Source organism: Ailuropoda melanoleuca, chromosome 4 (genome assembly GCF_002007445.2).
Source record: "Ailuropoda melanoleuca isolate Jingjing chromosome 4, ASM200744v2, whole genome shotgun sequence".
NCBI lineage: Eukaryota > Metazoa > Chordata > Mammalia > Carnivora > Ursidae > Ailuropoda > Ailuropoda melanoleuca.
In genome coordinates, this window is record NC_048221.1 from 24857560 (window position 1) to 24875118 (window position 17559).

The 17559-nt window shown below is 38.3% G+C and overlaps 1 protein-coding gene and 1 pseudogene across 1 annotated transcript in view; both read right to left on the bottom strand.

Annotated features, from left to right (window-relative positions):
* The window catches only part of DNAH12 (dynein axonemal heavy chain 12), a 192987-nt gene that overhangs the window by 105272 nt on the left and 70156 nt on the right, over positions 1 to 17559 (bottom strand). The window contains exons 30-34 of the mRNA XM_034658502.1: positions 12044 to 12153; positions 9055 to 9238; positions 8786 to 8926; positions 3598 to 3681; positions 2888 to 3076 (exon numbers count right to left, since the gene is read on the bottom strand). Of these exons, the coding sequence (XP_034514393.1) occupies positions 2888 to 3076; positions 3598 to 3681; positions 8786 to 8926; positions 9055 to 9238; positions 12044 to 12153 (708 nt within the window). The remainder of the gene's footprint in view (positions 1 to 2887; positions 3077 to 3597; positions 3682 to 8785; positions 8927 to 9054; positions 9239 to 12043; positions 12154 to 17559) is intronic.
* On the bottom strand, positions 5493 to 6738 carry LOC105239961 (annotated as a pseudogene).

A 17559-nucleotide genomic window follows, 5' to 3' on the forward strand; every position in this document is an offset into this window, starting at 1 on the left:
AACTAATATAATATGTAAAGTTTACTCATAAAATATTAAATATACATGTGAATTTTAAAAGCTACATATTTGGGATGCCTGGGAGGCTCAGTCAGTTAAGCGTCTGCCTTTGGCTCAGGTCATGATCCCAGGGTCCTGGAATCTAGTCCTGTATTGGGCTCCTTGCTCAGCGGGGAGCCTGTTTCTCCCTCTGCCTCTCTCCCCGCTTGTGCTCACTCTCTCTCTCTCTGACAAATAAATAAAATCTTTAAAAAAAAACTCTCAACAAAATAAAGGGTTAACTCTGCAATAAAATAGAAGACATTTATGAAAAACCCACAGCTAAAATCATAATCCATGGGGTAAAACTGAAAGTTCTTCCTCTAAGATTTGGTATGAGGCAATGAAGCACACTCTCGCCACTTCTTTTCAACCAGAAGGCAACTAGAGCAATCAGACAAGAAATAAAAGGCATCCAAATCAGAAAAGAAGTAAAAGGATTGCTATTTGTAGGTGACATGATCCTATATGTGGAAAACACTAAAACACTAAAGACTCCGTGAAAAAAAAATTTTTTTTAATTACCTTTTAGAACAAACTCAATAAGGTTACAGGATACAAAACCAATATACAAAAATCAATTACATTTGTTTACACCAACAATGATCTATCTTAAGAGGAAATCAAGAAAACAATACCATCTATTATACCATCAAAAAGAATAAAATACTTAGGAATAAATTTAACCAGGAACATGAAAGATCTGTACATTGAAAACCATAAAGCATCAGTGAAAGAAACTGAAGAAGACAGAAATAAACGGAAAACATCCTGTGCTCATGGATTGGAAAAATTAACAGTGTTGAAATGTCCATAGAACCTAAAGTGATCTACAGATTCAATGCAATCCCTATCAAAATTTCAATGGCATTTTTTTCAAAAATAAAGAAAGTTTTTAAAATTTGTGTGGAACCACAAAAGACTCTGAATAGCCAAAATAATCTTAGGAAAGAATAGAGCTCTTTCTTAACATGTTCTGGTTTCAAATTATATTACAAAGTTCCAGTAATCAAAACAGTGTGTTACTGGCATATAAGACATAGAAGCAAATGGACAGAATTGAAAATCCAAAATAAACTCAAGCACATACAGTCAACTGATCTTCAACAAGGACAACAAGAATACACAAGGGGCAGGGGGCGCACCTGGGTGACTGAGTCAGTTGAATGTCCAACTCTTGGTTTTGGCTCAGGTCATGATCTCATAGGTTGTGAGATCCAGCCCTGTAATGGGCTCCACACTCAGCAAGGAGTCTGCTCAAGATTCATTCTCCTACTCCCCCTGCCCCTCCTCCCCCGCTTTCACACACTCATTCTCTGTCTCTAAAATAAATAAATAAACCTAAAAAAAAAAAAAAAGAATACACAATGGGAAAAGGATAGTCTCTTCAATAAATAGTATTGGGAAAATCAGATAGCCACATGTAAAAGAATGAAGCTGGACCTTTATCTTATACCACACACCAAAATCAACTCGAAATGGGTTCAAGACTTAAATGTAAAACCTGAAGCCATAAAAATCCCAGAAGAAAACATGGGGGGAAAGCTCCTTGACATCGACCTTGGCAATGATTTTTTGTATAGGACAAAAACTCAGGCAACAAAAGCAAAAATAAAGTGGGACCACATCAAACAAAAAGTTCCTGCACAGCAAGGGAAATGAGCAACAAAATGAAAAGGCAACTTATCAATTGAGGGAAAATATTTGCAAACCATATATCTCATAAGGGGTCAATATCCAAAATATATAATGAACTCATACAATTTAATAACAAAAAAATTCCAATTTAAAAATGGGCAAAGGATTTGAACGGACACTTTTTCTAGAGAAGACATACAAATGGCTAACGGGTGTGTATGGAGGCATTCAACATCACTAATCATCAGAGAAATGAAAATCAAAACCAATGATCACTTCACACCTGTTAGGATGATTATAAAGATGAAAGGTGACAAGTCTTGATGAAGATGTGGAGAAAAGAGAACCCTCATGCACTGTTGGTGGGAATGCAAACTGGCACAGACACTCTGGAAAACAGTGTGGAAGATCCTCAAAAAACTAATGATAGAACTACTATGTGATCCAGCAATCCCTCTTCAGGACATGACATCAGTACCTCAAAGATATTTCTGCACTCCCATGTTCACTGCAGCGTTATTCCCAATAGCCAAGATATGGCCACAAACTATTGATGGACAAATGGATAAAGAAATTGTCCTAAAAATACCTATAATGGAATATTATTCAGACATAAAAGAGAGATCCTGCTATTTGTAACAACATGGATGAACTCTAACACATTATGGTAAGTGAATAATGTCAGACGCAGAAAGGAAAAAAATTGCATGTCACTTATATGCAGAATCTGAAAATTGAATGCATAGAACCAGAGTAAAATGGTGGTCACCAGGTGTGGGGAGGTGGAGGTAATGAGGAGACGTTGGGCAAAGGGCACAAAGTTGCACTTTTATTTACAATTATAAAATATTACAAACTTAAAAATGAAACCCAGAGAGACACACACATACACACTTGAGTACAAATAAAACTAAGGGGATCTGAATAAGATCAGTAGATATTATCAATGTCAATATCCTTGTTGTGCAAGGATGTTGCAAAATGTTACCATTGGAAGAAATTGGGTAAATTGTGCAGGGGATCTATTATTTCTTACAACTCCAGGTGAATTACTGATTGTCACAATAAACACCCCATTTTAAAAAGTAGATACCAAATGTCTAAGGGGAAACTGATTTTAGTTATTTATCCTACTATTGTGACTTTAGACTTAGGTCATGTTGAATGGAAACTAAAGGAACTTGAACAGGTCAGAGAATTATAGTGTTACCTTGCAGTTTTTCTTACGAAGCTTTAAAGTGGGCTTTATTAACCAGCCAAAAAGTCCTTTCAGAAGAGCCTGATGATCTGGTTCCTGAAGAGGTCCTTTCAGGGAATTCAACCACGAGGACACAAGTGGTTCCCATCCTAACTGCGAGGGTTCCAAATAAATCATGCCACAGCGGCTTACGGTGGCTGGCTAGAGAAAAAAGACATTTTCTTTTTCTAACGTTGCTCATATACCAGTGGCCGTTATCAACTACTTCTTTGAATGACCTATACAGCCTTCCATGATCTAGCTCCTGTCTTCCTCTAAAGCCTCACATATATTAGATAAAATGTTTGCAGTGACAGTTCCCCAGACACGTCATGTCTTCAGGTCTTTAGATATCATCTAGTCATGATTTGGAATGCCCAGCCCCAACTCATCTCCCTAGAGAAGTGTTACCCCTCGAAACGAGATGAAACACTCAGACATTTTCCGTGATCCTCCTCTAACCATTCCCCTCTTGGATGCTCATCCCCTCCAAAATCTTAGAGTACTTACAAGTAGCTATATAGTGGAATTATTTATTAGCATGCTTCTTATCCTCCCTAAATACACTGTGTCTTACTCATCTTAGTATTCCTGGTGCCTAACTTGTCTTCTGACATATAATAAAAAATACGTATTGACCAAGTGAACACACAAACTCCTGTTATACTAAAATATAAACTTACCGAGGCCTGGGAAAGGTCCATCGCTTCAAAGATGAGGCTCATTTGAGGGGACATCTGAATGATTTCTCCACTCATAAGGCAAAGCTAAAGGCAATTATTTTTCAAATGTTTATTTTTTAAAAACTCAAACTTCTCAGATAAAAATTTATTCTATGTATAAGATAACGTATATCCTATGATATAATATAGTAAGTGTTAAAACAGAAGCCAGAAAATTGTAATTCTAGGTCTAGCTCCGTCAATTACTTACTAGGTAAGCAAATACTTAACATTTCTGAGTCCCAGCCTCTTCATCTATGAACAGGGATAATTTCTCCTCCATAGGGTTAGGCAAGAGGAAAAATACATGACACACTGCAAAAATCCTAGACAAATCTCAGTTCTTACTATTAATATAATTACATGAAATATTCCTGACTTTATAAAGATGTTATTAATTAAAAAAAAAGAGAAAAATTGAAAATAGAAAAGAGTATGAGCACTCATGTATTCATCTCCTGGATTTAACCAATGTTAACATTTTGCCACATTTGCTTTGTTTTTTAAAGCAGTGTTTTGAAGGGCATTATGCATACCATGGCATTTCATATCCAAATATGTCAATATGTATCTCTTAAAAGTAAGGAGTTTTCTATATGACCACAAAAACATTATTGCAGCTAACAAAATCACCACTAACTCCTTAATAGCATGTAATGCTCAGCCAGTACTCAAATTTCCTCAGTTGTATTAGAAATGTCTTTTCAACTGATTCTTCAAACCAAGGACCATGCATTGCATTTGCTATGCTCCCTTGATCGCTTTTAATCTAAAACATTCCTCTTCAATCAAATATGTAAAAAACTGAATTTATCAACTGTTTCTTTTTTGCCAAATTCCTTTCTTGTCCACTATTATTAAAGCCATCTTATCTTCTCAATCTTCTTGGCTTCTACCTTTGCAATTATCATTAACTTTCAACAATTGTAATAATTAGTATTATTGATATTCCAAGTTAATTTCATTAAGTCTTTTCAACTCTTCCTCTTATTTTTTTTAAAAGATTTTATTTATTTGACAGAGACAGAGAGAGTGCGTGCACACAAGCAGGAGGGGCTGCAGGCATAGAGAGAGGGAGAAGCAGGTTCCCTGCTCAGCAGGGAGCCCGATGCGGGGCTCGATCCCAGGACCCCGGGATCATGACCTGAGCCTAAGGAAGCTACTTAACCGACTGAGCCACCCAGGCGCCCCCTTCCCCTTCATTTATTTTTCAGTGTTTCTTCTCTACGACCATCACTGTAGCCCCAGTTTTGCCTCTACCTAGATATATGTCAACAAGGCAGCATTTAACGTTCCTGGACCTGTTTCTTCTCTATAAAATAAATGAATGGTCTAGAGCTATGGGGTCCAATATGCTAGCCAGCGGTCATATGTGGCTATTTATATTTAATTTTAACTAATTAAATCTAATTCAACAATTTAATCTTAAGTAGTTAAAATTAAATAAAATTGAAAGTCAGTTCTTCAATTGCTCTGAGCCCCATTATTTTTTTAAAGATTTTATTTTTAAGTAATCTCTACACCCAATGTGGGGCCTGAACTTAGAACCCTGAGATCAAGAGTCACATGCTCTACTGAGTGAGGCAGCCAGGCACCCCTGTACTAAGCCATGTTTCAAATGCTCAGTAGCCAGCCACATGTGACTAATAGCTACCTTCTTAGACAATACAAATATTTCCATCATTTTTAAAAACATTTGGAATTTTCTTTAAAAAAATCACAACCATGAACACTGTTATAGTTAGGGGCGCTCTTGGTTCTCCACAATGATACTGAGCATGCACACAAGGGGTTCCCATTGTTCAGTCTTAAAACAACCATCTTTAAAAAAAGGAAAAAAACTTGGCACACTACCATTTGACTTGTTTTAATGTTTCTTCATAAATGGTGAAAAATACTAAAGTACAGACAAGGAATAATCATAATGTTGTGGCCAACATTATAAATATAGAATTATAAATTTAAAACATTTTCTGGTTTAAAAAATAAATCTGGTGGTCAATGCAGCTCTGCAGGGTCTCTGCATCTGGTATGGCTTGTCTCTGCATTTCTGACGGTGCTCACCTTTATCCATTTTTCCAGGTCTTCCACACCTGCCTCTTCTTCCTCCCATCTGCTCCATCAAAGGTCCAGGGGGCCCACCAGGGCCACCTCGTCTTCCTCTACCATAACCACCTCGGTCCATGCCCTGGCCACCATGGAAGCCCTGTCTTCACCATGGCCACCTCTGGACATCCCTCCAGGATCTCCGCAGTCCATGAGGCAGACTCTTCCTCCCCAAATGCCACCAGGGCTGTCTCTGCCATGGTCACTATCCAGGCTTGGAAAGGGTGGTAGAAGGAAGGCTTCAGGCTTCGAGGCCTTACACTGGTTGCATTCTGTTCTCCATGCGAAGTTCTGGTTTCCACACCCCGGATTGGGGCACTGCCAGTCTCCAGCTTGGTGCTGGACGCTTCCTCCTCTGGATGGGTTCCCTCTGGAACCCTGGGGTCCTCTTGGGGGAAGCCACCTCTGTCTCCTCCACAGCCTCCTATGTGACTCATGGGGCCCCTAGAACCTCCTGGGCCCCTGGACCTCCACGGTGCGGCTGCGGCATCCCTCTGCCCTCACGGGGAGGCACATCACCCCGCATGCTGTTCATCGGAGGCTTCTTCCTAGCAAGAGAAACCTTAAGTTTGCTCCCTTGGAAATCTTTCCCATTAAACCACTCCATGGCAGCCTTGGAAGTTGGTGAGTCTTCATAGGACATCGTAGCATCACCTTTGGGCTTTCCTGTTTCCTTGTCCAAGTAGATATGGATCATGAGTTGTCCGGTTCTCTTGTTCATCTTAACAACTCCACACTGCTTCAAGAAGTCTGCCAGATCATGTGGAGTCCCACTGTCATTTCAGCCTTGCACATGAATTGCACTGTTGTCACAGTCTTCATCTGGATCTACACATGGGCCTAGATCAAGATCTGGTCCTTCGTCTGTGGGTCCACGGTGAAGCCACCTCACTCTCCAGCACCCATTCCACTGCATCCTCCTCCTTGCCCACCTCTGCTCATGCCTCCACCAATCAAATCCCTCTGTAGGTACCATTTTCTTTCCTTCCTTCTCATTCTCCAAATATTTCCATCATTGCAGAAAGATCTATTGGACAGTGCTGGTCTACAATACTTCCATTTTCTACCAGATTATTTCAGCAAACATTCTCCTATTTGCTTCAAATTTGGGAGGTGAGGTCAGTTTTCTCCTCACTCCCCCATGGTGTTTCCCAAATACTCTACTCCACCACCCTCTCTACCCCTTGCTCCTTTGACAACCATGCTTGCTGCTGTCACTCACCAGCAGCCAAGCATTCCCATCATTAGCTAAAGCCTTTGATACTTGGCTCAATTTCTGATCCAGTGTTCACGAGGAGAAGCATCTCAACATGGCAGCCCATCAGATCCTTGACTACCCTGTCTTCATTTACTTTCCTACTGCATTCCAGTCATCCACTGTATATACCTTGGGACCTTCTCTCCTGGAACACTACACAATTCTGAAATACTAAATTCAAGCATGCCAGTTTCTGCCTGCCGCCTCCTACCCCTGCAGTGCTCTCACGCATTGACTCCTACTACACTTGCTCTTCATATGCACATTGCTGATGTTTTCGCTTCCCTCATTATTAAGCAGCTTCCATGCTATGGTCTAGCACTTCTAGCACTCTCATGCCAATATCTCTAAAGTCTTTGTGTACTTCGAGTCTGGCACCATCATCTACCTTTACATCCAAGCTGCTTAGACCGTTAGGGAAAATCTCCTAAAGGCAGACCTTGGCACCACTACTAATCCTCAGATATGTTTCTATGCTTTCCTAGGCAGCTCTCTTTCCCATTTTCCATAATAGATAATTTAAATCTTCACCTTTTCTCCTCCAATGAGGAAAGAACCAGGGTCAACCCCTTCACACAATAAATAAATCATAAAAAGTGTTTGCCTTCCAATTTCCACTATTAAATCCATACATTTACCTATATCTATACCTATCCTTTCCTGCTTCCTTCTTATCCAATATGAGAATCCTCCCACGTGGGTCTGAATCAGACCCTTATTAATCCCTCTCTTAGGCATCAAGACTACTTTTTAGTTCAATCAATATAACCGAAAGAAAGAATATGAATAAATGACCAACTACCCAAGACAATGTGCTGGCATATTTGTTTGAATGCTAATTAGTTTGCTTATTTAGTAGTGTAGCTATTTCATGTAAGTATGAAAATAAATTATGATATATTTATATAGTAGAATACTAATGAAGACATAAAAAGAATAAATAAAATGGAACTACAATACCATGACTACATAGATACCATATTGACCAAAAGAAGAAAAACACTAAGGAGTATGATTCTATATTTATGAAGTTCAAGAACCAGCAAAACTAATTTATCACAGAAGTCAGAATAGTGACTGCCCCTGGGGCAGGGTGTACTAAGGAACATGAGCAAACCCTGTACGTACAAGAAATTTTATGCATCTTTATTTAAATGATGGTTATGAGAATGTACACATAGGCCTAAAAAAGCACAGAACTTAAAATTAGTCACATTTTATAGTTTGCATGTTATCTGTCAATTAAAACAAATACTAGAGGATTTCCATTTTCTAGTTCTTTTGTGTATTTCACAGCTTCTAAGGTAATGTAACACAGACAAGCACTGAAGCATTCAGTGTTTTCAAGAAGGAATGAAGCCCTTTTATTTCCTCCTAAAATATTAAAGTTCTGTAAGAAACCATAAGACTGAAGTCACTTAACAACACCTATTACATTACTATGCCCTCCTGCTAACACAATGGTTTTAATACACTTTTATTCTATAAAAAAATTAAGCAGAGGATTTGCTACAGCATAGTTTTCATTGAAAATATAATTTATAAATGTATTAAATTGCTTCACCCTTTCTTTTAAGTGTATAATCCTAGTCAACTAGTTGTTGAACACACAATATTGCTTAAGTATGTCTGCATCTATTTTGTTTTTAAAACAATGGCAAAAAAAACCCCAAAACCATTTTGTATTAAATCTATCATATTAACCTTTTTTTGAGTTTATAGTTCAGTAGTGTTTGGTATATTCATATAGTGCATCAGTTTTGCTTTTAATCATGATGATTTTACCTTTTTATTGTCATCCAATACTGTGTTCATGCTCTCTATCCACAAAGTGTCAATGGGACCATCGAATACAACCCATTTCCGGTCCGGTGTTTCTGATAAGGCAAATTCCCTAAAAGTATTGGCCACAATACCATCAGTCCACTGAGGAAGAAAAGAGAATTGGAAAGCTTCCTTTATAAAACTATAAAGTGATCATATTAAAAACATTTCAAATTTCTTGGTTTACTGTACATTGTCAATAAGAGAATATTTATATTGTAGATTACTACCTCATGAGACACTGGATCAAACTGTCCAAAAAGTTGGCCCATAGTAATGGATTTGGGGTTTACCGTCCGATAAATGACCTTTTCTTCCTCTCCGTAGCCGCGTTCATTCATAAGAGTTAGAGTATCAGCCAGTATATGCAGAACTTTTGTCTTAGCAGCAAAAGGCTCTCCTACTAACATGAAACTATTAAGGAAAAGAATTATGTAAGAAGATTCTAAAAAATAATGGTAAATTATTTGCCTGTATACTGATGTATAAAAAAACAGGTATTAATAATTTTTGAAATTCTATGAATTTTTCTCAGACCTGAGGAGAATACATTTAACTTCTGAACTGGTTGATCTCTAAAATTCTCTATATTAATAACACGATCTACAAAAGAGAATAGAATAAAAAAATCTCCAAATGAGAATGAAAACTTAACTGTACACTCTTAAGATTGGAGGGGGAAAAAAAAGTCTTGGGGCCTCCCAAGGAGAGAAGTGGGAAAAGTTCCCGTTCCTCAAGTCTTTACTTGCTACAGTAATTACCAGTGCTCTTTGTTAAATACTTATGAATCTCCTCTCTCCCAGCACATAGTAGGATTCCATTCCCTCTTGTGGAAATTCTAAGTGAGTAATAAGTGGAAAACATGGGTGTTACTTCAAATTATTGCCAGTGAGGGAGCTTCCAGGCTCTCTTCTCACAGAGCTTTTTGCCCTAGCACAGCAGTGACCCATCATGTCGAGATGCTGGCTGCTTCAGCTGCCTGGGACCCTGGGTAATTATGATGAGCAAATCCTTCCTGTTAACCTACAGTGGACACAGCATGAATGAGAAATAAGCCTTTGTTTTTTTAAGTCACCAAGATCTGGTCTCAGGGACTGATTGTTTCCAAAGAATAATCTAGCCCATCCTTACTGACAGAAACTGGTTCCTAGAAAGGGCAAGGTATTCTTGCCATAATAAAAAGACTTAAATGTGTCCCTGGCCTAAAGGCCAGGTTGTGGGTGGCAAATTAAGTGTTATTAACAGAGGCCGAAAGACTGGCAATTAGTGTCATGCAATGATGAAATATTTGGTAAATTTGTTCCTTGAGGTAACTTGGAAGACAGATAATATAACTAATGAAACTGCCATTTTAAGAAAAAGGATGGTAAACAGAATATTATTAGTATACAACGCCAGCTGAAGGCTACACTTAACAAAGAACTATTGGAAAGAACTGAGCCCAGAAGGAAAAAATGGCCAGTTTGCAAGTTGGAATGAAAGAGAATAAAGGGAGTCCAGAAATTCAGGAACCTACAAGCAACTTATTCTCATCCCCAATTGGTAAAAGATAAATTGAGAAAACCTTTGAACAAAAAATACCTACTCAGTGTGGCACCAAGGATCAAATTAAGGGTAGGGCTTGTATCACTATTAAAATCTATGACATTTTAATATGGTTCACAGTAATCATTGCAGGAGTGAAAATAGATTAAGCTTGTGGTCTTCTCAATTAAAACTGAAAGGTTCAAGGATACTGCAAGGAAATTTATAAAGGTATGACTTGGTAAGGACTGTAGTTGTGGTTATTGGCATACAGAGCTGCTTAGAATCAAACAAATAAGCTTACCAAGTTTTTGAGGGAGTTTACTGACAAAGAAACTATGAGTCTAGCCTAAAAAAAAAAAAGTGAATGTTCAAGACTTAAAAATGATCCTTGCAGGGGCACCTGGGTGGCTCAGCTGGTTCAGTGTCTGCCTTCGGCTCAGGTCATGATCCTGGGGTCCTGGGATCGAGCCCCGCGTAGGACTCCCTGTTCAGCAGGGCGGTCTGCTTCTCCCTCTGCTCCTCCCCCGACCTGTGTGCTCTCTTGCTCTCTCTCTCTCAAATAAAAATTTTTTAAAAATGATCCTTGCATATTGGATGCATGAGGGCTGATTGTACTATTCCCTCTATTTTTGTATATGTTTGAAAATTTACAAATATGGAGTTATTGTTTTTTAAATCCTGTCTTTTAAAAAAAAAATCATGACCTTTGAGACCTCAACTTTCTACAGGTAGGAAGCAAGCTGAAAACATTTCTCAGCTCCCAAGAACATATTCTCTATTGTCTACTCCACGTGTGACCAGGGATGAAAATGAAGATGGAAAGACCTCTCAAGAAAATTGAACCAGTGTCCACAAAGAACAGTTAACTGCAAAGCCCCTGCGAAATCATGCTGAAGTGGATCCAGGTTTTACAGGGTTTAAAGTTTATATAATCAGTGGAGTAGGAAAAAATTATATATAGAACTATGGATACAAAATGCCCACAGTCACTTTAATGATACCCTATGTAATAAATTATGTAAAACAAATGATTATGACTCCTTGGAAAGGCCCCTACAAGTGACAGGTCCTGAGGTTTAAACTCTCAGTTTCATGGTCAGTTTATCTCTGGAACTGGGGCTCCCCAGTTACCCAGATGGGTTTCAGAATTGCTACCAATCAGTGTTGGCTGTGTCTCCAGTTCTTCAGTTTCTGGATAGTAGTGTTTGCTCTAATAACCTGTTCTCCACCATTATAATTAAGACTAGGTGTGTGGACGGCAGGTAACTTGTCTTTCTAATCAGTAGGTCTTTGGATCAAGAGGAACAACTTCCAAATCTGATGCAGAAACTATCATGCATCACCTAGACTGACTAGGACTTTTGTCTTCCTGGGAAGAAAAGGGTGTGTTTTATGTGCATGAAGGAGAGCAAATAACAAATCTGATGACCAAAAGGGCAAACTGCTGGTCGCTAGTGCCATATCACTGAATGAACATACCTTACCAATCCTTGTTGGATCGGTAACATGAGAGAGAAATAAACCTTTATTTTAAGCCACTGGGATGGAAATTGGGGGATGATGATCTTTGTTCCCTAGCCTACCTAGCATACAAAATTTGCTGAGTCCTTTGGTTCACAAATTTTAGTTGTTTAGATAATAATTTGAAAATAACATCTAACTACAGCAGACAATGATAATCTATAATCTTACCCATGTCTCACAATCATCATTTCATATGTCTGAATCATCTTTTCAATAAAAAATTTAACTGGCTGAAGATTATGTACTTGACAGGTTTCATGAGCACATTCCAAAAATTCCTAAAATAAAAGAAAAATGGAATGCATTTTTATAAAATGGTATAAATCATCTCAAACATACCTTATAAATATAGACTTTTCACTTTGAAATAAAAAATCGCTATCTTCCTATATTGATAAATTATTTCTTAAAACTTTTTTTTTTAAGATTATTTATTTATTTATCAGAGAAAGAGCACAAGCAGGGGAAGCAGCAGGCAGGAGGGGAAGCAGACTGCCCATGGAGTAAGGAGCCCAATGGGGAACTTGTTCCCAGGACCCTGGGTTCCTGACCTGAGCCAAAGGTAGATGCTTAACTAACTGGGCCACCCAGGCATCTCTTAAAGCTTTATTTTTTTAAAAAAGCTTTTTTTTAATTAAAAGGAAGAACAAAAAGAATTACTTAAAAAATATTATCATTCTCTATAATAAGTTAATGATCGGGGCACCATAGCATTGAGTGCAGGCTGCACGAAACTCCTTTTAATAGTGTTTTCCAGAATTTCACCTTTGCTTAGGTGGAAGGACATGCCAAACAATCCTTCCCACTGTAGTAACTAGAAGGAAATGGAGAATCTAAAAAAATTTTTAAAAAATGTAAAGATAGAGAAGTTCTTTGGATACAAGTATGTCTAAAGGAATGAAATTTCAGAAAGGGATGAGGCTTCCTCGGTGAGCACAAATCAATGCTAATTTAGCTGGTGGGAGCATTTTCCAGCTACAGACATAAGGTGGGCATTGGATTGGGCCTGCCATAGACAGAGGGACTTTGCTGAAGAGGAACCATCAGTGAATTTAATGGTCATGTGGGCTTGCGCAGCAGATCTGAATCTGGAGAAGCCTCAAATGCAAATCTGATTCACCCACTGCCTATGCTTTTGCTGAGTGTGAGGTGACATAAGAAATCAAGGGCTTAGCTAGAAAGGCACACAGATACTTCCTTATCTTGGGATGCTTCTATCCTAAACTGCTACTAGAGGGATGGCCCTATAATACAGGACAATTCTCACTCTAAAGACGTGAAACCAGAGGTAAGTGAAAGTTCACCAATGCTGCCACAAGCTCTGGTTGGGTCAACTCCCAACTAAATTGATCATCACTCAGTCTAGCTCTCTGACACAGGAAAAACATAGTTTTTCTGTGGGAAAAATAATACTTTAGCCTCTACAATTATTTTATACACAATTTTTAATATAAAATCAAATTTTACAAGTCATGAGATGAAACAGGTGAAGATCAAGAGAAAAAAACAAGCTCCCAGATGACCTGGATGTCATAATTAGCAGAGCAATAAAAATGACTTCTATAAATGTTTAAGAGAAAATAGACAATATGACAGAAAACAAATGAAAAGATGAATTCAAGCAAAGAAAAATGCAATTTTAATGAAACCAGATTGGACACACTAAAACTAAAAAAAAAAATGTGAAATTAATAATTCATTGGATAGGTTTATCAGTGGACTGAACAAAACCAAAGGAAAAAAATCATTGATCTCAAAGACAGGCCAATAAAAAGTATCCAAACTACAGCACAGATAATAAAATTAATAAAGAACATAAGAGATGTTCTTATGGCAATATAAAATTGATGTGGGAAATAAAGGCTAAATAAATGTAACTTATATTAAAATCTACTTATAGCTCGAAGCCCACTGATAGATACCTGAAACACGTAGAGCGTGACCTTCCTCAAGGGACTTATGGCTGCCTTAGTGCCTTCAGGTTTAAAAGTAACCTTATCTTGGCAGCAGCTAGCCCCTCAACATCCTGAAAGCCTTGCTTCCAGATTCCTTGGAGACCTGCTCTATCTCTAACCTCCACTAATTAAAAAGTATACAATCAGTCACTTCTCACAATCCCAGTATAGCTCTTTCTGCCTACAGGCCCTGACCCATGAATAAGGAAAGGGTTACTACTCCTGGCAGGTGGAGACACCGACACAGAGTGGAACCAGAGATAAGGGAACAAAAACAAGAATCTCCAGGCCACAAGCTTCCCAGTCGGTTCTCAATAAAGGACTGCCACTAAAAGCCCTCAATGGCAACTCATTCAGGACTTCTCTCACTCTAGAGAGTTTTTTTCTTTCCTTTCTGCTCTCACCTTCACTTAATAAACTTTCACTTCACTTCACCCTTTCTGTCCATGAGATTCATTCTTTGACTCTGTGAGACAAGAACCCTGCAAACCTACAAAAAAATGATCTAACATATGTTTAATTGGAGTCGCAGAAGGACAGGGGAGACAAAATAGGGCAGAAGTATTTTGAGATAAATACTGAAAATTTTCTAGAGAAAGACATCAATCCACAGATTCAAGAAGTATAGCAACTCCAAGCAAGATAAGTACAAAACAAACAACACAAGGCACATAGGCAAAGAAAAATATTAAAACAGGTGGAGGGAAAACACACATTAAATTCAGACACACACAAATAAGAAAAATACCTGACTTCCAAGCATAACAATGAGACCCAGAAGTTAATAAAATAACATCTTTATTTTTTTTAAATTTTTTTTATTATATTATGTTAGTCACCATACAGTACATCCCCGGTTTCCGATGTAAAGTTCGATGATTCATTTAGTTGCGTATACTACCCAGTGCACCATGCAATATGTGCCCTCCTTACTACCCATCACCAGTCTATCCCATTCCCCCACCCCCTCCCCTCTGAAGCCCTCAGTTTGTTTCTCAGAGTCCATAGTCTCTCATGCTTCATTCCCCCTTCTGATTACCCCCCCTTTCTTTATCCCTTTCTTCCCCTACCGATCATCCTATTTCTTATGTTACGTAGATGAGAGAAACCATATGATAATTGTCTTTCTCTGCTTGACTTATTTCACTTAGCATTATCTCCTCTAGTGCCGTCCATATTGCAGCAAATGTTGAGAATTCGTTCTTTCTGATAGCTGAGTAATATTCCATTGTATATATGGACCACAACTTCTTAATCCAGTCATCTGTTGAAGGGCATCTCAGCTCCTTCCACGATTTAGCTATTGTGGACATTGCTGCTATGAACATTGGGGTGCATATGGCCCTTCTCTTCACTACGTCTGTATCTTTGGGGTAAACACCCAGTAGTGCAATGGCTGGGTCATAGGGTAGCTCAATTTTTAACTTTTTAAGGGACCTCCACACTGTTTTCCAGAGTGGCTGTACCAACTTGCATTCCCACCAACAATGTAGGAGGGATCCCCTTTCTCCACATCCTCTCCAACAATTGTTGTTTCTTGCCTTGTCTATTTTTGCCATTCTAACTGGCATATGGTATCTCAGTGTGGTTTTGATTTGAATTTCCCTGATGGCTAATGATTTTGAACATTTTTTCATGTGTTGTCTGTTAGCCATTTGTATGTCTTCATTGGAAAAGTGTCTGTTCATATCTTCTGCCCATTTTATGATTTGTTTATTTGTTTCTCGTGTATTGAGTTTGAGAAGTTCTTTGTAGATCTTGGATACCAGTCCTTTATCTGTGGTGTCCTTTGCAAATATATTCTCCCATTCCGTTGGGCTGCCTCTTAGTTTTTTTGACCATTTCCTTGGCTGCGCAGAAGCTTTTTATCTTGATGAAGTCCATAAGTTCATTTTATCTTTTGTTTCTCTTGCCTTTGGATATGTGTCATGAAAAAGGTTGCTTTGGCCAATGTCATATAGGTTGCTGCCTATGTTCTCCTCTAGAATTTTGATGGATTCCTGTCTCACATTGAGGTCTTTCATCCATTTGGAGTTTATTTTTGTGTATGGTGTGAGAGAGTGGTCAAGTTTCATTCTTTTGCATGTAGCTGTCCAATTTTCCCAGCACCATTTATTGAAGAGACTGTCTTTTTTCCACCGGATGTTTTTTCCTGCTTTATCAAAGATTAGTTGCCCAAAGAGCCGAGGGTCCATTTCTGGGTTCTCTATTCTGTTCCATTGGTCGATGTGTCTGTTTTTGTGCCAGTACCATGCTGTCTTTGTGATGACAGCTTTGTAGTACAGCTCTAAATCCAGCATTGTGATACCCCCAGCTTTGTTTTTCCTTTTCAACAGATCCGTGGCGATTCGGGGCCTTTTCTGGTTCCATACAAATTTAAGGACTATTTGTTCCAGTTCTTTGAAAAATGTCCTCGGTATTTTGATCGGGATAGCATTGAAAGTGTAGATTGCTCTGGGTAGTATGGACATTTTAACTATGTTAATTCTTCTGATCCATGAGCACGGAATTTTTTCCATCTTTTTGTGTCTTCCTCAATCTCAAGAGTGATTTATAGTTTCTAGAATATAAATCCTTTACGTCTCTGGTTAAGTGAATTCCAAGGTAACGTATGGTTTTTGTTGCTATTGTAAATGGGATGGATTCCCTAATTTCTCTTTCTTCAGTCTCGTTATTCGTGTATAGAAATGCAACTGATTTCTGGGCATTGATTTTGTATCCTGCCACCTTACTGAATTGTTCTATAACTTCTAATAGTTTGGGAGTGGATTCCTTTGGGTTTTCCATATAGAGTATCATGTCATCTGCAAAGAGAGACAGTTTGACTTCTTCTTTGCCGATTTGGATACCTTTGATCCCTTTTTGTCTTCTGATTGCTGTTGCAAGGACTTCTAGTACTATGTTGAATAATAGTGGCGAGAGTGGGCATCCTTGTCGTGTTCCTGATCTTAAGGGAAAGGCTTCCAGCTTTTCCCCATTGAGAATAATGCTTGCAGTAGGCTTTTCATAGATGGCTTTTATGAGATTGAGAAATGTACCCTCTATTCCTACACTCTGAAGGGTTTTAATCAGGAAAGGATGCTGTATTTTGTCAAATGCTTTTTCTGCATCAATTGAGAGGATCATATGGTTCTTGAGTCTTTTCTTGTTGATATGATGTATCACATTGATTGATTTGCGAGTGTTGAACCATGCTTGCATCCCAGGTATGAATCCCACTTGGTCATGATGGATAATCCTTTTAATGTACTGTTGGATTCTATTAGCAAGGATCTTGTTGAGGATTTTGGCATCCATATTCATTAGAGAAATCGGTCTGTAATTCTCCTTTTTGAGGGGGTCTTTGCCTGGTTTGGGGATCAAGGTAATATTAGCCTCATAGAATGAGTTTGGTAGCTTTCCTTCTGTTTCTATTTTTTGAAATAGCTTTAGGAGAATAGGTATTATTTCTTCTTTGAATGTTTGGTAGAATTCCCCAGGAAAACCGTCTGGGCCTGGAGTTTTATTATTTGGAAGGTTGTTTATCACTGACTCAATTTCTTCATAGTTAATTGGCCTATTTAAGAAATCTATTTCTTCCTGTTTCAGTCTTGGTAGTTTATAGGTTTCCAGGAAGGCCTCCATCTCTTCCAGATTGTTTAGTTTTTTGGCATATAGCTGTTGATAAAAGTTTCTAATAATCCTTGCAATTTCAATGGTGCTGGTCGTGACCTCTCCCTTTTCAGTCAT